At 40.4% G+C, this 21,914-nt stretch overlaps 1 protein-coding gene across 3 annotated transcripts in view; it reads left to right on the top strand.

The window, feature by feature from the left end:
- Positions 1-21,914, top strand: part of dmtf1 (cyclin D binding myb-like transcription factor 1) — a 59,785-nt gene that overhangs the window by 31,299 nt on the left and 6,572 nt on the right. For all 3 annotated transcript variants that reach the window (XR_013889001.1, XM_080207771.1, XM_080207772.1), the window contains exons 9-16: positions 1,815-1,924; positions 4,557-4,785; positions 6,199-6,350; positions 7,309-7,524; positions 9,832-9,917; positions 12,291-12,440; positions 18,504-18,899; positions 19,219-19,351. Coding sequence is in view for 2 of the 3 variants with exons in the window: in XM_080207771.1 (XP_080063897.1) it covers positions 1,815-1,924; positions 4,557-4,785; positions 6,199-6,350; positions 7,309-7,524; positions 9,832-9,917; positions 12,291-12,440; positions 18,504-18,899; positions 19,219-19,351 (1,472 nt within the window). In the remaining variant the exon portion in view is untranslated. The remainder of the gene's footprint in view (positions 1-1,814; positions 1,925-4,556; positions 4,786-6,198; positions 6,351-7,308; positions 7,525-9,831; positions 9,918-12,290; positions 12,441-18,503; positions 18,900-19,218; positions 19,352-21,914) is intronic.

Below are 21,914 nucleotides of genomic sequence, written 5' to 3'. Positions count from 1 at the left end.
GAGACCATATGGAAATGATGCATGATAATAAAATTTGGACGAGACTATAATGTAATCAAATCACCATAAAACCACCATTGCAGCTTAATGACATAGACACTGCTTATTCTTCAGATATAATTTTATGGAACTGCTTTTTTTCATTTAAAATTTTCCTTTATTTGGTTCCCCAGGCATTAGTTCATGGTTAGGAGGAATGGCAAGTGTCCTCTCTCAGGCTTTTGTCAATTTTCTTCCTAAGCTAGCTACACTTGCTAAATGTGAGCTGAACAGCCAAGTTGTAGAAACTGGATATTTCAGCTTGAGCTGAGAACTTCTGGAAACTATGGCTGGAATTCTCCAATGTTGTACGCCCCACCATCACTGCCAGCGAGGATGGGGAATTTGGCATTTCACCAAATTTCCATTCACTGCAGTGGGACAGGAGAATCCCAGCCACCGCCAAGGTCAGAATTCCGACTTATGTCTTGCCAAATACATAATAGGTATGCTGGGCAAAAGAAAGAGCTGACAGTTTCAGTGTTGAAAGTGAAACAATCTGACCTCTCTTTTCTCTGAGGGCAAATTAGAGACAATGCTAAGAATCAAATTGATTGATTACTTCAGATGAGATGAAAGTAAATCTTTAACAAACACTAGAAAAAATTGGCATTCATTATATTTGTGGCTATGTAATTAAATATTGGATTATGTTTCATTTGTAACTCTACTTCAGTGCTTTAGACAGTTTTAATAGCTCATGGGGTGCATGGTGGCACTGCTGCCTCACAGCACCAGGGACCCATGTTCGATTCCCGGCTTGGATCACTGTCTGTGCGGAGTTTGCACATTTTCCCCATATCTGCGTGGGTTTCCTCTGGATGCTCCAGTTTCCTCCCACAGTCCAAAAAGCGTGCTGGTTAGGTGCATTGGCCATGATAAATTTTCTGTCAGTACACCCAACAGGTGCTGGAATGTGACGACTAGGGGATTTTCACAGTAACTTCATTGCAGTGTTAATATATAAGCCTATTTGTGACACGAATAAATATATAAGCAAAATGGTACTGGTTTCACACATTGAGCTGTAATTGTATCAATAATTGCAATTCAGTTTGTTAAATTAATCACTCAGATTCTTCACTGCCTCATCAAAAAAGGAAGTAATAGTTCTTGGTTTCAAATATCAAAAAGTTGTTCACATGTTCATAGAATCATAGAAATCATAGAATCCCTGTAGTGCAGAAAAAGGCCATTCGGCCCATCGAGTCTACATCACCCACAGTCTCACCCAGGTCCTAACCCATATCCCTACATATTTTACCCGCTAATCTCTCTAACCTATACATCTCAGGACACTAAGGGGCAATTTTAGCATGGCCAATCGACCTAACCACACATCTTTGGACTGTGGGAGGAAACCGGAGCACCTGGTTGTGACTCAAAAAGCTGCTGTTGAAATGTAAAAGGTGGAATTGTATATTGCTTGATGTTACCTGCAAAGCAAAGATATATGGCACAGCAAGATATGTGATGCAGTGGTTAGCACTGTTGCCTCACAGAGTCAAGAACCTGGGTTTGATTCCTGTCTTGGGTCAGTGTCTGTGTGGAGTCTGCACATTCTCCCCATGTCGGCTTGGGTTTTCTCTGGGTGCTCTGGTCTCCTCCAACAGTCTGAAAGACATGCCGGTTAGGTGTACTGACCCAAACAGGCACCAAAGTGTGGCCACTGAGGGAATTTCACAGTAATTTCATTGCAGTGTTGATATAAGTCTTATTTATGAGTAATAAATAAACTTTAATTTTATTTAACTTCTATTTTCCCTGATATATAGGTTACGATCTAAGCATGGTAATGACTGGGCAACGATAGGGGCAGCTCTGGGAAGGAGTGCTTCCTCAGTGAAAGATCGCTGCAGACTGATGAAAGACACTTGCAATACTGGTAACCAACAACGAGATATATTTTGTTGTTTTAGGTTGTATTTTACAAAAGTAAAGTGGCTCTGTTGTGCTAGTGCCCAAATTGTTGCCCTGTGTTATGAGACAAAAAACATACATGAGGATTCCTTGCACCCAACTGTTTGGTTTCTTTAGTTCTTTAAGTGAAGCTGGTTATTCTGGTGAATTGGATAAACTGGAGCCACAGTGCACCATTTCCTCTTGCAAAAGATTTTTGGAGGAAATGTTTGCATCGTATAATGTGGAAATAAATTTTTCAACTGCTTGCTTTTAAATGAAGATTTTGGTTAGGATTTTCCAATCCCTGCCACAGGGAATGTAATGGCAGTAAAGGGGGTACAGAGGAGATTCACCAGCATGTTGCCTGGGATGGAGTATTTGAGTTATAAGGAGAGACTAGATAGGCTTAAATTGTTTTCTTTGGAGCAGAGAAGGCTAAGGGGGGTTGAGGGGAACACATGATTGAGGTGTATAAGATTATGAAAGTAAAGTCCATTTACTTTCAGCAGGACTGAGGATCCTGGCAATGGTGGGGCTGGTTAATTCCGACCAAGACTTTTTCACTACAGTGTTTCCTACATTGCCTGTTCCAATTAAGCAGGGTGATTGCATCAAATAAATAACATATTAAGCTGACACGATAGGATACTTTATTCTTGAATGCTTCGTCTGACTTTAATTGGAGCTTTGCAAATAATCACATTAGCACTTGACCTGAATGTTCTTTCCACATCAGTTTTAAAATGAGCAGGATATCTGTTACAAATTTGTTACCACGTTTTTTTAAGCCATGCATAATTATGGTTTTATAACAAATTTAATTAAATGGTACATTTAGAATAAGGATAGTTTTTTTAAAAGAATGAAAATCATCAGGAACAGCAAACAAGCATTGTCAGAGAAACTGGGGGAATCTTGGGGTAATTATTCACAGATCCCTGAAGTCAGCAGAGTATGTGAATAGGCATATGGATGTTGCTTTCATCAGTCGTGGTATAGAGTATAACGAGGTAATGTTGGAGTTGTACAGAACATTAGTTAGGTGGAGTAGTGTGTGCAGTTCTGGTCACCTCACAATATTGATAGCACTAGGTAGGGTACAGAGGAGGTTCACCAAGATGTTGCCTAGGATGGAGCATTTGAGCTATAAGGAGAGACTAGATAAGCCTGGATTGTTTTCTTAGAGCAGAGGAGGCTGAGGGGGGGACACGACTGAGGTGTATAAGATTGAGAGGCATGGACAGGGAGAATACGAAGTAGCTGTTCTCCTTGGTTGATGGGTCAGTCATGAGAGGACATAGTTTTAGGGTGAGGAGTGGGAGATTAAGAGGGAATTTGAGAAAAAACTTTTTCACTGAGGGTGTTGGGAATCTGGAATGCACTGCCTGGAACATAGTGAAGGCCAGTAATCTTGTAATCTTTAAAAAATATTTGGACAAGCATTTGAAAGATCCTAACGTTCAAGGATATGGGACAAATGCAGGACTAATGGGATCAGCACGCTTTTAATGATAGTTATTGTCGGTGCAGGCGTGCTGGGCCAAAGGGCCTTTTCTGCGCTGTAAACTCTGACTATGCGTGGAATTTTCCAGTCCCGCCAGCCACAGGAATCATAGCGGGCAGGACACAGACCATGCAGTGCTCCATTGACCTCGGGTGGGATTTTCCAGCCTCGGGGTGAGCACAGCTGGAAAACTCCACCCCATGACTCTGTCAGACACGAATTAACAAGAATGAACAGAAGCCAAGAAATTGCCTTAAAGTTAACAGCATTTTCTGGGCTTTTATTCTTAACAGATTTTCCCCTACTCTATATCTGATAATGCTTGCCATTACCATTCTTGATCATTGTCAGTCTTTTACCAAAAAAGTGCATCTTCTCAAAAGTTTTTGCAGTCTATTCTTAATGCAATGTTGTGAATTTAGATTAACAAATAATTTGGCAATCTTCGCTCCAAGTTCCTATTTTGATGTGTTATTTACATTGCTTAATTTAAGTATCAAAATATTTAATTTAAAATTTAGACTAAATCATAACATAATCACCACAAAGCCACCCCATCCATCACCTCCCCTTAACCATTCACTCTTTGTGATTTGGCTGAGGTTAACTATTGTAATAGTGAAGAATTACCTCAATCGAAAATTCAGCCCAATACATTGGAAGACCAGAATCCTCTCTGAGAACATTTTGTCTCAGTAATACTTTTTGTTGGAATGTTTTGTCTTTAAAATGATCTTAGTCTTATTAGGATAATATTTAAGTAACAAAAACAGAAAATGCTGGAAAATCTCAGCAGGTCTGACAGCATCTGTGGAGAAAGAATAGATCCAACCAATCAACATTGTTTCTATCCTCTCTTGACAGATGCACGTCAGACTTACTGAGATTTTTCAGCATTTTCTGTTTTTGTTTCATGTTCGAGCATCTGCATTATTTTCATTTTGTTATTTTAAAGTAAGTCCAGTTCTGTAGCTTGCAAAGAACTGCGAATGTTCTCCTCATTTTCTCTTTTCAGTTCTGTCCTACCATGTGAAAAAGCTTCAACGGTTTATGTTCAGTGAACCCTGATTGCTCAAATTGCGCAAATATTTTGTAACTTCTCCTTTCCCAGGTAAATGGACGGTGGAAGAAGAGAAGCGACTAGCAGAGGTGGTCCATGAATTAACTGCCACAGACCCAGGTGACATTGTCACCCAAGGTGTCTCTTGGGCTGCAGTGGCTGAACGGGTGGGCACCCGTTCAGAGAAGCAATGCCGTTCCAAGTGGCTGAATTACCTCAACTGGAAGCAAAGTGGAGGGACAGAATGGAGCAAAGACGATGAAATAAACCTAATTTTAAGGTATACTAATTCAGCTGCCAACAGTGCTACTTCCAAGAGGAAAGCAAGCAATCTGTTTCTAGGCAGAGGTCAGAAATGTCCCACAGAAAGTACATTTTTTCCAAGAGTTCAGTTAATTTAATTTTATTGCTGGGGCGGTGTGGTGGTACAGTGGTTAGCATTGCTGCCTCTCAGAGCCAAGCATCTAGGTTTGATTCCCGGCTTGGGTCAGAGTGTGTAGTTTAAACATTCTGCCCGAGTCTGCGTGGGCTTCCTCCAGGTGCGCCGGTTTCCTCCCACAGTCCAAAGATGTGCAGGTTAGGTGAATTGATAAATTCTCCTTCAGTGTATCTGAACAGATGTCGGAGTGTGGCAACCAGGGGATTTTCACAGTAACTTCATTGCAGTGTTAATGTAAGCCTGCTTGTGATAAATAAGCGTTAATTTCTTTTAAGTTCAGGATCGTTGGGGCATGAATGCATTCCTGCAGACAATTACACTTGAGAAAAAACTGGATGAATATTTGAAGCAGCGAAAGATGCAGGGAGAGAGTGGAATTAATTTTGGGTTACACTATAATGAACAAGCATTGACGCAATGGCCAAAGGCTTACTGTGCTATAAGTCTCGATGTCCTGCTGTTAACTGCTGTGGCATCTTATCAAACTTAAGAATGTTAGTACATAAACTTAAGTTCAATGGTTGCAAGGAATACTTGGACTGAACTGCATGGACAGGTCTGAAACCAGATATTAAGGATATATTTTAATTCCTTGTGTTCTGAAATAGAGTTTTAATCCTACAATAGGAAGTTTAGTGGGATTCGTAATCTTGATTTTTGCAATGGATTTGTACATTGATACAGTAAGAAGTCTCACAACACCAGGTTAAAGTCCAACCCGTTGTCCAAAGGTTGGACTTTAATCTGATGTTGTGAGACTTCTTACTGCGTTTACTGGCATCTCCACATCATTAGTGCATTGATGCCATACCACAGGTAAAATGGAAAAATGTTGTTTAAAGAAAATGATTTAAAAATACTGAAGAAATTACAAACTAGCTAACTCATTATCATTATTTAAAAGATTATAATGTCCAAGCAATTGTCTTTGTCATTAAAGACAAAACTCCCGGGTGTGTGACTGATTATCAGCAAGTTTACCCAGTCAAACAAAGTTAGAGTTTTGATTAATCAGTGGCACCTGGAATTAGCTAAGAGCCAAGCAAGTTGTACAGTGCAGGATGCTACAGGGCTAAGACTGGTAGAAGATTAGGAGAAGTTTTCAAAGTTTCTCAGTTATAGGAATTAAGACTAATAAATATTGTATAGTTGGTGATTCGATGGAACCTTCAAATATTGCTTAGATTTGCTAACACTTTGATTCTTGATGAGCGGTTGTCTTTAATAGTTTGATATTTAATTTATTTTGTGTAGAATCGCAGAACTCAATGCAGAGGATGAAAGTGAGATTAACTGGGACATCATGGCAGAAGGTTGGAGTAGTGTCCGCTCACCCCAGTGGTTGAGAAGTAAATGGTGGACTATCAAACGGCAGGTTACAAACCATAAAGATTTGACATTTGCAGGTACAATAATATCCTCAAATGCAATGATAACATATATTTTTCTGCAGTGAGTAAACCACTATGATCAATCTGACAACATATTGCATGTTTTATAAAAACAAATGATTTCAAAATGATAGCTGCAAATAACAACTGAAGAAGCTCTATGACAGTTGTGATCACCAGAAGTTATTTTGGTTGCCAGGTTTTTCTGATTTCTAACTAACAATAGTCGTATTTGATTAAACAGATTTAATACAATTAACTTGTTCAGCGGTGTAACAGGTCATTTTGTATTTTTATTTAAATCCTTTATTTTGGGAGTTTTTATAGTTTTCAGCCAGTGATAAAGATCAAGCCATGTATATGTTGTATGGTACATTTCTTATTATTTCCCGCTTTTCAGTCAGAACCAGGGAGTACAAAAACTTGTCCACGTTTCATCTTCAAATCTTTTTACGTTTCCCCCCAGAAAAGTTGATAATTTATCTGAATAACAGATTGATTATCATATTTTTGTTGGACCGAGAAATGACATTTAACTTTTGGCTAAGTATCCTACACAAATTGATGTTTGAGCGGCACAGTGGTTAGTACTGCTACCTCACAGCGCCAAGGGCCCGGGTTCAATTCCGGCCTCGGGTCTCTGTCTATGCGGAATTTGCACGTTCTCCCCATGTCTGTGTAGATTTCCCCCGGGTGCTCTGATTTTCTCCCATAGCCCAAAAGCTGTACCGGTTAGGTTGATTGGCCATGCTAAGTTGACCCCTAGTGTCAGAGTATTAGCAGGATAAATGTGTGGGGTTACGGGGATAGGATCTAGGTGGGAATGTGGTCAGTACAGACTCGAATGGTCAAATGGCATCCTCCTGTACTGTAAGGATTTGATAATAATCTGCATTTTCACTTGCATAATGAAGTTATTAATTGTCAATGCTCCAAGTTCTACTGGTACATTTCTTTTGTTTTTCGATGACAGAATTGGTAGAGAATTTGAGACAATTGGTGGAAAGTCTAAAGCAGCCACAGTCGGTGCATCAATTACCCGAGTGTCAAACCGGATCGAGTTCACGCAATTCAAATTCATCCTCCGTTCAGCATCTGCGGGTTCGGTTAACTCAAGTGGAAGAAAGCAGCAGCGTCTCCAACAGCCCAGTGGCCGCTCTGCAGATTCCAGTGCAAATCACTCATGTTGGTACGTTTTTAAGGACAGCGGTTGTGTAGGGGTGCTCCTTCGTATGCTTGTAATCTTGGCTGGGAGTTTCTGGCTCTGCCACTGGCCAGAAACTGAAAACTTGGAGATACAGCCAAAAGCCGATCGAATTTCGGTGGGACGGGAAAATCGTGCCTAATTGTGTCCCAACAGTCAATAGCAAAATTATTTTTCAAATGTGTCATAATAAGAACATAAGAAATAGGAGCATGAGTAGGCCATCTAGCCCTTTGAGCCTGCCCCGCCATTCAATAAGTTTGACAGAGTCTGGCACTGCAATCCTGTCAGTTTTTCTGACAGCTAGGAGCTTTGTGCCAGTAAAGGAGGGAGTGAAGCTTAAGTATGGCGGGAAGCTGGCTGCAGAGCTTTCGAGTGCCATTGCGCAGGGCGCCACAACCTCCTGTTGAAATGGGAGACCTCCCGTCCCCAATCATCAGCAGCATTGTCAACAACTCCCCTCCCCCCCCCCCCCGCCCCCCCATACCCAACATGGCTCGTTGGCATCAAGGCACCGGAACTCTGATATTCTCCCCCTCTCTCCCACATATCACAGAGTCCTCCACGGCTCCTTCCCCGCACAACAACCCACGGTGCAGAGCTCCCTGTCATTGTTAATGTCCCCCATCATAGTGCCCACTCAGGCCACAGGGAGACAGGGAGTCATGCAGAATTATACCTAAGGAGTTATACCTCCTTAGCACTGCCCCATCACACTTATGGTGCCCAGCTGGGCATCGCAACAGCGCCAGGCTGGTACTTCCCAGTCCTGCCCTCAACCACGCAGGATCTTCAGTGGTCTCTGATTCCCCCACTGTGACCATGGCACCTTCACCACCACCCCCACCCCTCAAATCCCCCTAACCACTGCAGAGCAGTAGTGACTCATCAGCATGATGTCACATCAGTGGGCGGGAGGGGCACGGAACACCCATAAGGGCGGAAGCAGCAGTTCTGAACCAGGTAAGTGCTTTTAACTTTGGTCAACTTTATGTTAATATGCTTCACGCTGGCAAAACCAGGTCAGGAGGTTAGCAAACATTTTGCTCCATTCACTGTAACTGCCCAGCTCACCACACCAATCAACCAACGCGGCAAACCAGTAAGATCGCTCCCATTAAGTTTACTTTTCAAATCAAGACTGCCTCTTTGTTTTATTTTCTTCTCTTCTTCCATACACAATACCTCACCTGCTTCTAGGTCTCTATGTGGCATCTCTAAAACCTGCTAGCAAGAAGTTTTAAGGGAAACAAAAATTTAAGTCCCTGTACTTTCCAACAATTCTGCAGTCAGTAACTTGGACTGTTGGGTAATCACCGTGAGTTGGAGCATTGGTCTGTGGTTGCACACAGTACTAATCTGCGTCACTCTTTATGTGAACTTTAAGAGGTATTAATGCCGAAGAACAACACACTTTTTATTACCGAGCAGCTATAGAGCGGTCACATATTTCCCACACAAGTTGTCTCCTGGCCTCTTTGATACAAAATTAGAAGCGATTTTATGCTTTAAGAACATAAGATTTAGGTCAGGGTAGGCCATTCAGCCTTTTGAGCCAGCTGCGCCGTTCAATAAGATTATGACTCATCTGACTGATCTCAACCTCACTTTCCTCCCATAATCCATACCCTAATCTATATAACTTTGCCTTGAATAAGTTCAATGACCCAACCTGCACTGCATTCTGGGGAAGAGAATTCCAAATACCAATAACCAAAAGGAATTCCCCTCATCTTCTTAAGACGGGTGCCGCCTCTCGCCTGTCCTAGTTCTAGTCACCCTTGCAAATAAAAGCATCCTCCTGGTATCCACCCTATTAAGTCCCTCCAGGATCTAATATGATTCTATAAGATCTAAACTCCAGTGTATACAGGTCCAAATTGACCAGCTTTCCTTCATAAAATGAGCCCTTCATCCTAGGAATGATTTGAATGAGCCTTTCCTGAACTACTACTAATCTTGTCTCAAACAGGCAGACAAAAACTGGACACAGCATTCTAGATGTGGTCTCGCCAAAGCCTGTCGAGCTGTAATTAAACTTCCCTAACTGTATATTCCATTCCTCTTGCAATAAGCACCAAAATCCATTTGCTTCCTAATCACTTGCTTAGCTGATTAGATGAACCAGATCCATTTAGCACCATGCCCAAAAAGTGTCCAGTCATTTTTACAGCTCTCCAATAATACAACCCTGCATCCAAGAGGAGCTTTTTTACTATTTTTCTGATTATATTAAATATTTATGAGTTTGCAATATGTGTATCGTAGCTCAACTAAGTATTTTTTGTGCAGCATCAAGTGATTCTTGTGGTAGCAGTACAGATTGTGAAACAATAACGCTGAACGCGACGACTCTACAGAGATTCGAATTCCTACCGGTAAGTAAAGCAAATCAACAGGAACTACACCTGGAGTGTCACACTCAATAACCCCTATATTCTCCTAGGATTGTTAATGAGAACCAAGCTAATGGAGGAGAGATACTTTCATGGGAGACTTGCAACAAAAAATAAAATAGTTATGGTTCAAATTTAATGACAAATGATGTGACTGGATTAAAAGTTGCTCAGCCTGAGCCAGCTGATCGTAACAGAGTACATATGAATGATTTATGGTATATTAATGATTTAGGTGAGGGAACTAAATGTCCAAATCTGCAAATGACACAAAGCATGGTGGGAGGGTGATCTGTGAGGAGGATGCAGAGACACTTCAGTGTGATTTGGATATACTGAGTGAGTAGGCAAATGCACAGCAGATGCAGTATAATGTGGATAAATGTGAGGTTATCCATTTTGGTAGCAAAAACAGGAATTATTATCTGAATGGCTATAGATTGAAAACAGAGAATGTGCAACAAAACCTGGGTGTTCTTGTACACCAATTGCTGAAAATAAGCCTGCAGGTGCAGCAAGGGCAAGACCCTGATCACTTGAATTAAATTCCACCCAATGGCTGTTTATGCCTATCTCTGCATGTGATTAAGGCAATTAATATACCATTACTAAGGAAGCAATTAAGTTTTGCTGTCATGCCCACAGAGTCATATAGCCTGTTGACTTTGCCACTTGGGTGACGTCTTGATCAGCAACCTCTGGAGAACTGTAACCCTGAAAATAAACTAAGAAAGTACTTCAGAGAACCAGAATGGGGAGAATTGGCAAGTGGAGAAGAGTGAATAGTTCAAAGAAGCTCAGTTGTGGCAGAGTTGTCAGAAATCACCAGAACTCTACAGCACACTTTTCAGGATCCCTAATCCAACAATTTGGAGAAAGGTTCGTGTCCTTGACAGTCTTCAGTGCTTCGCTGAGACCTGAGTCTCTAGCCGACCCCACCAGCTCGTGTTTCAGTACATACTCCACACCTCAGCTCTTTGGAAGAGTTGTCTAGTTTAGTTTCATACTTACCCTTTTCCAAATAAGATTAAAAATAAGTTTTGCCATCTATAACCTCTAGTTATCATCCCAGTTGCCACAGAAAGGATTTTCTGCCTACTTCCTCTATCAAAACCCTTCATCATTTTGAATACTGTATAGACTTCCTGTTAACGTTATATGCTCTAAGGATAACAACTGAACATCCTCATCATGGTAAACCTCCTCTGCGCCCTCTGTAAGGCCTTGACATTCTTTCCAAAGTGCGGTGCCCAGAATTGTATATTAAGTACAACTGAGGCCTGACCAGGCATAGCATCCCGTCCTTATTAGTATTCAATGTCACTAATTTACTAAGCCATGTATACCTGTTTTTTAACCACTTGGGCACCGTGCCTTGCCACCTTGATAGATTTGACAACAAACAGTCCCCCCCTTGGAATTAAAGTGCTGATGTTCAAATAAGTTGTTACTTATCTGAACTTCCAGCTGTTAGTGAGGGCTCAGTGCTTGTAGGACTTAGTCTCAATACTCAAGGCCTGGGAAATGCATGGGATTGTTCACAATTGATGGAATCTGGGGAGAAATAGAAAAAAAACTGACAAATAGGCATTTGGGACAGACACTAGGAGCAGGAAACAAGACTCTTAAAAGAGTTCGGATTGTTGTTCCGTTCAGAGGAAAGAAAATTGGATGCGATTTTTTTTTAAGTCAGCTACTGATTCACAATAAGCCTATTCCACACTGGTGCACATCCGTTTCACCCCCAAAATGCCTTGTGTACTGAAGTAGTCTGCTCACCTTCATAGTTTAATCTCTCGGATTTCCAAAGGTTCTGTATTCCAGCAAGGAAACGCACTTTGAGGAGAGGGAAAAATTAAGAATTGGAAAAAAAATTGATCATCCAATAATAGTCCATAGGAGTAGAATAAATAGCTAATGTTTCAAGTATTAAAAAAGACATTTGAAACCAAGTTATCAAACATTGGTCAGCACCTAGTATTAACCAAAATCCTAGTCCCTACTGGGTGTCAGGAATTGTTAAATGGGGAGTCAACTTCATGTAAGATTATCGTACAGTGATCTTGCGCTGTTCATAACAGATTTTAATGTCGCAGTGTTAGAACCTGGAAGGTCAACTACATTAAAACCATTAATGCAAAAGAGAGTACAGATTCTAAAAAGCAGCAACAGAAAAGGCAAAAAGTCAGATTTTGCCGACACAAACTGGCTGGGCCAAATAGCCTTATCTTAATTCCCATGTAATTGCAAATTATATTGTCTAAAAATGTTTTTATCTATTCATCCATAGTTAAAGTTTTGAGTTCTTACATTATGTTAGAATTCCTCACTTTGTTCCTTTTTCTTTCTTCCTAGTCTTTCCAATTACAGCCCACAGGAACACCAGGAACGTACCTGATTCAGACTAGCTCGAATCAAGGCCTTCCTATAACATTGACAACTAGTCCAACTGTCGCCCTTACCTCACCATCCTCTCCAGAACAGATTATTCTACACACCCTTTCAGTAAGTAAAAGTTTTAAGAATCAGAATTTGTAAGCTCAGAAATACCAGAATAATAATGTAGTTTAGCCTAATATTATGTAATTTATTATAATTGTCATTGTGTAATTTTGACTGATTAGAATGCACTACAGTTTTAATATGAGCCATTTTAATTTTCCACAAGGCTGGATTTTTCTCTCTTTCAAGCTAATAGTCATTTGATGGTTGGTAGCATAAAACTTAAGCATTGTTGAAAAAGAGCCCTGCTGTCGAAGGTTTTGTCTTGCGCTCATCAGGACAGACACAAGAATACCAAATTTCAATTTATACAGCATGACAATAGGATGCTGATTGGTTGGTAAATTGTCTCGGATTGGTCAAGGCATTGCCACAGAGAATACACCAGGGAGCTATTGTCCCCACCCTGTTGTTTAATTCAAAAAGGCACAATGCACGACATGTTCCTTTCAGCTACAGACCCTGTGTATGAATATATGTAACTCCTAGCAAACATAAGTCAGCTACATTGCGAACGTGACTGATCATTTTAAATTAGTTACCTGTAATTCTTCCAGCTAATGAGTGGGATTGATGGAGAACGATACATTTTACATTTCTTGTCAAGACTTAGTGATAATACTAAATGCCCCGAAGTCAGATCAGAATTTTTCATTTGATTTTGATTTTTTATTGCCACATGTATTGGTATACAATGAAAAGTATTGTTTCTTGTGCACTATACAGAAAAAGGGTAAAACAGAGGGAGCAGAATGTAGTGCCATAGCTGGGGTGTAAAGAAAAATCAGCTTAATATGAGGTAGGTCCATTCAACAGTCTGATGGCAGATTTACAAACTATTAGTAAACAGCTTCAAAAGCACAGCCTAAATTCAAACAAATTTTGTACCAAACAGCTATGGGACACTGCTATCTCATCGTGAAATTTAGCTGACATTTGAATGATTGAGTCAGCCTGCCTATGATTGTTCATGAGTTCCACTCTGAGTCCGTGGCAAATGAATGATTTATAGCTGATATTGCAACTAGATGGTTGCCATAGGTTACCCTTTGCAGGCAACAATCTTGGAATGGTATCAGTAGTAGAAAAGTTCCCTTAAGTGTCTCTCAGTAACCAGGAGCTGTAGTGGTAAGTACAATTACTAACTCCTTTTGATGTTGCTCACAGGTAGTTTGGGATTTGGAGCGTACTTTGATGCTCCATTTTGTAAGTGAATGACACCGCTGAAGAATATTTGTGTCCCTGCTCAGAAAGTCTCAGTGTCAAGTTATGGTTAGATCAGTTAGAGTTTAATTGCTGCTGGGTTAGGGAACATTATACTTTGGAAAACACTTGCTATTTTCAGGCTGACTTTCAAAACAACCTCATCATTTTAAGATAGTTTATATCTGTAACTGAGGTGTGATACCCAGATTGAGAGGGGTTTTTTTTTTGCAGGTGATTTATATCATTTTACCTTCTGTAGCATTGCTCAGTGAATGATGCATAATTGTGGATTGACAGGAATGTTAATACACGTGATCTACATCGAATAGAATGATGCAGCACAGAAGGAGATCATTGGACCTCTGTGCCAGCCATTTTGAAGAGCAATCTGAATACTTCCACCTTTTTGCCCTTCCCCATATCCCTGAAATTATTTGACCTGCAATACTTCCGTGGAACCCCTGCCTTTCCAGAGTCAACCGAAATCAAAGCTTGCCAGACAGTACACAGCGGAATTACCTCCAACCTGATCTTTGGAACTTTTTTCTGTCTATTCTCAACCTATGGGCCTGAAATATGAGGCAAAGAATGGGAGAAGTAAATCCAACACCAGAAAAAGAATATTAACAATTCACTTTTGCTTATTTTGTACCTGGTGTTTTACAGATAAAATTACACCACTGGCAGTTTCAGATGGGTAAAGCCAATCCTGGTGCTAATGGCTTTTAAAGCATATTACTACACTGCAGAGATCAAACTGTATTTAAGATGTCTAATGTCTTTGCTGTATGTAAGTAACCACCAATTGAGGTCATTTGGAGCATAATGGTATTTTAGTGAGACAACCTAATGGATAATGTTTGTCAGTTTCAGAGTATCTCAGAAACACTCAGTATTTTAATATTGTTTTCATCAAGACCAAATGTGATGTCTGTCACACACTAACTGTGACAAAATTTGTCATTACTTGTGGTGAATTGGGAAGTGGAGTATTTTACCACAATAATGGGTGCGTGATGAAATCTCTCTTTTTGGATATTTTTCTTTGTCTCTTTGTAAGTTAGCACCTGTGGAAATGGTTATGGATTCATTGAGATTTACAGCACAGAAAAGGTTCTTCGGGTCATCACATCTGCGCCAGTCAGAAATAACCATCTAACTATTCTAATCCCATTTTCCAGCACTTGGCCCGTAGCCTTGTATGTCTTGGCATCGTAAGATTTTATCTAAATCCTTCTTAAATATTATGAAGGCCTCTGACTCCTTCATCGCAGTTAACTAGAGATTTTGTTGGTATGTAGTCTCAGAAATTAAAGCTAGAGCAGCACCAGTATCAACTTCCATCCTAATAGGTTGTCCACTTCACTTCAGAGTCACCCAGAACCTGTGATTCACCCTATATGGATAAGACATTCCAGTTAGTGTTCTTCATATTTCTGGACACTTTCTTCTTCACACCTATAATTCTTTTATTCCATCTGTAAATTCTTTTTTGCAGAATACAATTTGTTCTGCTTCTTGAAGGCACTCAGTTCCTTCCTCAGAATATTCTTCTCAAGGGAAGCTGGACTAGTCCAATAAACTTTTGCAACGTGACTCACTTTGCCATAATTCTTGCATTGACTATCCTTGCTCCAGCATTTATTCGCTGGATGTCAGAGGGTGGCACAGTGTTTAGCACTGCTGCCTTACAGCGCCAGGGACCTGGGTTAAATTCCAGCCTTGGGTCATTGTCTCTGTGAAGTTTGCATGTTCTCCCCATGTGGGTTTCCTCTGGGTGCTCCAGTTTCCTCCCACACCCCATGGGTTAGGTTGATTGGCCATGATAAATTGTCCGCTAGTGTCTGGCAGGATAAATACATGGGTTTATGGGGATGGGGTCTGGGTGGGATTGTTGATGCAGACTTAGTGGGCTGGTAGAGTCATAGAAGTTTACATACAGCATGGAAAAAGGTCCTTTGGCCCAACTTTTCCATGCCACCCAGTTTTTAACCACCAAACTAGTCCAATTGCCCACATTTGGCCCATATCCCTCTATACCAATGTTACCCATATAACTGTCTAAATATTTTCTAAAAGACAAAATTGTACCTGCCTCTGTTATTGCCTTTGGCAGCTTGTTGCAGACAGTCATTACCCTCTGTGTGAAGGCACAATAAGAAGTCTCACAACATCAGGTTGAAGTCCAGCAGGTTTATTTGGTAGCATGAACTTTTGGACCACTGCCCCTTCACTGACCTGATGAAGGGGCAGCACTATTGGACTTTAACCTGGTGTTGTGAGACTACTTACTGTCACTATCCCAGTCCAAAGCTCGCAACTCCACATCTCTGAGTGAAAGAATTGCCCTTCTGGACTCTTTTAGATATCTCCCCTCTCACCATAAACCTGTGCCCTGTAGTTTTAGACTCCCCTACCTTTGGGAAAGGTTATTGATGATGATGTTGAGGCTGAATGGCTTCCTTCTGCATTGTTGGGATTCTGTGGCCCAATTTGGCACATCTGTAACATGCTTATTGCTGTTTTTGCATCTTATGGGCAGTTCCCAACTTGTGGATCTTCATTCTTGCACCCGCATCAATATTGCAATTTCTATTGCCGTCTTTTAAGTCAAAGCACGTTCAATAAACAATCTTCTGTGGATAGTTTCTTTTTGGAGTCCACCAACTCGATGATCACAAAGAGTGTCTTCTAATAACTCACCAAACTCAGTGTTGTGTCAGCCTTTTTAAGGTTGACACAAACTGAACAATGCTTTTGCCTTTCACTTGATTCCTTCAATGGAAAGTGAACCATTCCATGATGATCAATGGTTTTGGAGTGTGATGCTTTTCAAAGTTCTTTGTCAAGTCGTAAGTTTTGATTCCTGCCTTTGCTGGATGAACCAAGCTTCAGAGCAAATTGAAGATTTTACTTCATATTGTGTTGAGAAAAGCTAGTGCGAGTAACTCGTTTGTGATTTTATTCATTTGTACAAAGTACTGAAAATGCTCTGCATAGGAACCCCATGATTCATTTTCTTCACTGAAAGGATCCATGGATCCTAATTGTCCTGCCATTTCTCTTGCAAGTACTAGCAACTTGAGACTGCTCAGGATATTTTTCTATACTGTCATCCCAGTACTCCCCTTTTTGCTCTAGAAACCTTTGACTTGAAGTTTTTTTTTAAATGACCCCAGTTGTACAGCAAAGCATCTCTTCTTTTCAAATTTTGCCAGATACTGCCTAGGATCTCAACCTCTCTGATCAGAAAAAAACCCTTTTAAAACCAAACAGAGACCTTTTTTTAATTATTTGGCCTTCCTGCACTTCAATCTTTAGTCCTGTTGTTGATTTTTCCCCAGCCTTCTAATACTTGTAGTGTGAGGGCCCCACAATGTTTTTGTTTTCTCTGTAAGCAGGATCTTTTCTCAATGCAACAAAATCCTGACTCATTGCCAATTTTCTTTTTGTAATGTCCTAACTATGTTAAGGATTGTGCACTTCAACAAAAAGAGATGTGGTCTGCACGTGCAGATTCAAAATAACACGCAAGTTTATTGAAAGAGATGTTCTCTTTACAGAGTGCAAACTGAAACTAAACAGCAGCTTATGCAACACTCCAAATAACATCACCTACAAATTATGTGACCAGCTGTTAAAGCAATCACACAACTACTTAAATATGTAACAAAGTCTCGGTACACTTATCAGCTCAGTGGAACTGTCAGCTGGCAGATGGGTTAAGTCAAGCCTGTCAACAATTGTTGTCTGTTAATGACACTGCCAATAGATTTCTGCTCAGAGCAGCTAAAGAGCTGGAGTTGTGGCAGTGATCAGATGCTGGAGTGCAGCCTTGTGAACCCAGTGGTGTGCAGTCTCAGGAGGGGACTGAGCGACTAGGAGACAAGCAATCATTGAGGTGGTCTGAGCTGGAGCAGCTTTTGAGGGAAAACAGAGATTTGATCCTCAAAAGAGAGGAGCAGAAATGCCCCATGAGGCAGACAGAGTTTGAAAGGAGTTTTATAATTCACTGTGATCACTCTTGTGTAGCTGGGTTGCTGAAAAATTCATGGGACCAGACTGTTGTTTCTGCTGTTTGACATGCAGTTCGTAGTTGACCGCAGTTTTCCTGTTTAATTCATGTCTACCTCATTTCAAGTCTGGATGTTAGAGTTAAGATAGACATGGTTGAGTGTTTGCTTTGCTGACTTTTTGTATAAGGGGAGTCCGGCTAGCTCAGTGGCTGGACAACTGGTTTATGATGCAGAGCAACGCCAACAGTGCGGGTTTAATTCCTGAATCTGCTGAGGTGCCCTCATTATTGTCACGTGTTTATACGTGTGACAATAATAAATCAAATCAAAATCAAGAGGTCACATATAGCCATCTTGGGCTATAACAATTTTTCCTCTTTCGTAAATGTTTGCTTAAAAAGCGTAGAATCTTGGAATCTCGTTACTTTATTTTCTTAGTGGATAACTGTGATTTTAAATTCTGTCTACTGTAAACAAAATGTTACTAGTCCCTAACTGAATCAGAACCAAATTTGGGAGTTTGGACTGGGATTGTAATAGTTGCTAAAATATCTGATGGAAAGCAAATATGACAGTTAAAATACTGTAAGCAAAGTGTTCAAAATATTTTAATTTGTATATAATTCAGATACTTACATTATAAACACTTGAATTTCTGATTCAGTTTGTCTCCATATTTCTCCATTGCAAGTACCTTTGGTTCCTAAATATTTCCTGAACTATTGTATTAGTTCAATTAGTATGATTATTCAAAAAATACAGTTCATGATTGAGTGCTTGGAGTTCAAAAAATATTGATGAAAATGTTTTTTTTGACTCAGCCAACTCTGACATCTCTCCACAGCCTGAAGCTCTTCTTCACAGCAGTAATGAAAATGTCAGCGTACAAATGACGCACCCGAGTGTCATCATCCACGCCGTCGCCACTGATGACATCACATCTTCTATAACCCAAGCTGAGTTGACAGTTGACTCAGCAATCGACCACACAGATTTGACAGAGAATCAGATTAATTCCACATCTCTTAAGACTGAAACTTACAGTGAGATTGATCAGGCAAAGTTAACTGAAGCCCAAAGTGCAGGTCAGACAGACCTTACTGAAGCAGAAATTGCCCATTCAAGCTTGAACTCTGATGCTGGTGAGGAAGTGATGGGATCAAATGTAAATATTACTGAATCGGACCTCAGACAGGATGTGGAAGTACAGTCTGGTCTAAACGGTGCTTATGTAACTGAGGTAAGAACTGTCACTTGAAAAAGAAATTCACATCTTATTTTTAAATAATCAAAAATAAAGGTGTTGCAATATTATTGTATATAGAATTTGCAAAGTAGTAATAGAAGAGAATACCAAGTGACCCAATAGAGGGTGAATCTGACTTTTAATCCTAATCATTAATGATAATACTCACCTATTCTATTATGTTGCTGTATTCCACACCTAGATTTTCATTTATTTGAAGCCAGATATTGAATTGTTCATATTCCCAAACACTGCTTACGGTTGAATTCAGAATGTAATTTATATTTCTCTCGATACATGTTTCCATTCATAGGCTCTAGGCTCTCCCAGTATTGAAGCGGGCATTGATGAAGAAACAACACTTATTGCTTCATCAGATCATGGGTTTATTCAATCAACAGATGATATTGATAATGACTCTGTTTTGCCATTAACAACACTGACTGGTAAGGATTTTTATTTGTGTGTGGTTAAATGCTAATTTATTGTTTCAGGGCACATATATATCTATGGTTATAAAATCATGTAAAGAAGCTAACTTAATAAATTTGTTTTGCATTTCTTAGAAAACAGTCAAAAATAGTAACTTCAAAATGGTAGAGTTCCACTCTTTTTTGTAACAAAAGTCACCTTGGTATTCCTCAGGGATTGGTTGTAGAACCAACACTTCTCTTGACATATTAATAACATAAGAGCTTGATGTACATGGCACAATTTCAAAATTGGCAAATGACACAAAACTCAGAAGGATTATGAACTATAAGAAAATAGTGATAGACTTCAAGAAGACAAAGGCTGATGGAATGGGCAGATATTTACGGATGTAATTTAAGGCAGAGAAGTGTGGAATGAAATGTTTTGTTAGAGAGAGTGAGGAGGACAAAAGGGAGACTTGCATTTATATTGTGTTTCACAACCACCGAATGCCTTACAACCTGCAGCCAATGAAGTACTTTTTGAATTGTCCTCACTGTTGTGATGTAGGAAATGCATTTTGCACACAGCAAACTACCACACACAGCAATGTGACAACGACTAGATAATCTGTGCTTTTGGTCAGTTGAATGAGGAATATATATCGACCAGACATTAGGGATATTTCACTGCTTTTCTTTGAAAAGATGCAGTGGGGGCTTTTACATCCAGCTGACCAGACAGCTGGGACTGCAACTTAATGCGTCATTCAAAAGAGAGTGCAGCACTCCTTCAGTACTGCACTGAAGTGTCAGCCTTGATTTTTGTGTTCAAGCCCTGGAGTAGGACTTGAATCCAGAACCTTGTGATTTGGAGTCATGTGTGGTACTAATTGGGCCACTGCTGACACACGAGTAAAGGCAATATCAGACAAAGCCTTATTTCCCAAACCTATCAAGCTGTGGAACCCCTAGTGACTTCCCAAGAGCATCAGAGAACCCCAAACACTCTCATAATGTCAACACTCCTTTTGTGCTGTGAAATAGGTGCAAACACAGAAATCAAATGTAAACAAGTCTTTTCTAGCAATATCTATGTATATATTAATCTGGTAATAAAAAATTCTCTGATTAAAAGATATATAAGTCTTTGTCATTTTTAATGAGAGGAATGATGCTGGAAAGGTGATTCTAATATTGGACACGCATCTCTCTCTCTCACACACATTCACGCCTCTGTCTCACATTCACACATATCCCATATTTACACACGTGTCTCTCTCATTCACACACTCATGTCTCTCTCTCATTCACATGTTCGTATCCTCTCACACACACAACTCTCTCTGAGGCTCAAGCTTGCACCCTTTCCGATCCATTGCCAATGCCTGGAAACCACGCTCCTTTCCCAAGGTCCTGTCACAGCTTGTAGACCACTCACAGCTTCTCCTCACTGCTGCCTAGCTTCTGCCCGATTCATCATCTGCTGCTCCCACCACACCTCTGCCTCAGTGTCGGTCATGAGCTATTCTGCCCAACAACAGCGAAGTGGAATAAATCAAATGGGCCAACCAGAGCAAGGCTGGATGCTGATAGGCTGAATATTTCATGCTCCAGGAGATCTTGCTTTGATAAGTGCATTGATTTCTCTCATTTTTAAATTTTGCATATTCAAATCGGCATTTCCTGCTCACGTGGCAGTCCCCCCCCACCTCCCCCGCAGACCCTTCACAGACTCTGGTGGTTCACGGACCCCATTTTGGGAATCTCTGAAATAAAGGATACAATTATAAAGGGGATGCAGGAGCAGAGAGACCTGGGTTTATGTACATTGATTGTTGAAGATGATAGGGTAACTTGAAAATGTGGTTAAAAAGGCATATAGAATCATACGCTTTATAAGTAAAGGCATAGGATGTAGAATAGGGTCAGTAGTTATGGTGATAAGATAGTGATGTGTATGATGTAACAGTGACAACAGCAGTCATGTACAAGAGACCTCTTCAAACTGGAACAGGCCACAAGTTATCCGAAGAGAATTCCAAATAATAATCAAACTGGAAACCAAACCATAGTAGCAGCAGGAGTGACATCAATCTGACAGCAATTTGATGCCATCGACAGAACACCCATGGGGAGAAATCAGAAGAAAACATCTTGTGAGGAAGAATCAGATTTACCTTGGTGAGCAATACAGAAAATTGGTAGCAATCAGCACCAGTCGAGCAGTCAATGTCCATCCTGCAGCCATTTGCAAACCTCGAAGGTCCACAGAGAGGTCAGCATTAGGAATTGTGGAAGAAGCAATTCCAGAGGTATAGAGCAGCTTTAAGTTTGCATGCTAAAGAGCGCAAACACCAGGTTAGTACGTTCCTGTATGCAGTGGGGCTGTTTTCTGATGATGTCCTCCTGAGACAGGTGATAGAAGAGACCTCTGATTTGATTTGTCACATGTATTAATATACAGTGAAAAGTATTGTTTCTTGCACACTATACAAAGCATACCGTTCATGGAGAAGGAAAGAAGAGAGTGCAGAATGTAGTGGTACAGTCATAGCTAGGGTGTAGAGAAAAATCAATTTAATGCAAGGTAGGT

The sequence above is a fragment of the Carcharhinus amblyrhynchos genome, chromosome 19 (assembly GCF_965287045.1).
Source record: "Carcharhinus amblyrhynchos chromosome 19, sCarAmb.v2.hapA, whole genome shotgun sequence".
Classification (NCBI taxonomy): domain Eukaryota; kingdom Metazoa; phylum Chordata; class Chondrichthyes; order Carcharhiniformes; family Carcharhinidae; genus Carcharhinus; species Carcharhinus amblyrhynchos.
Note: the sequence above shows the minus strand (reverse complement) of the source record. Positions and strands in the feature narration are given on the sequence as shown.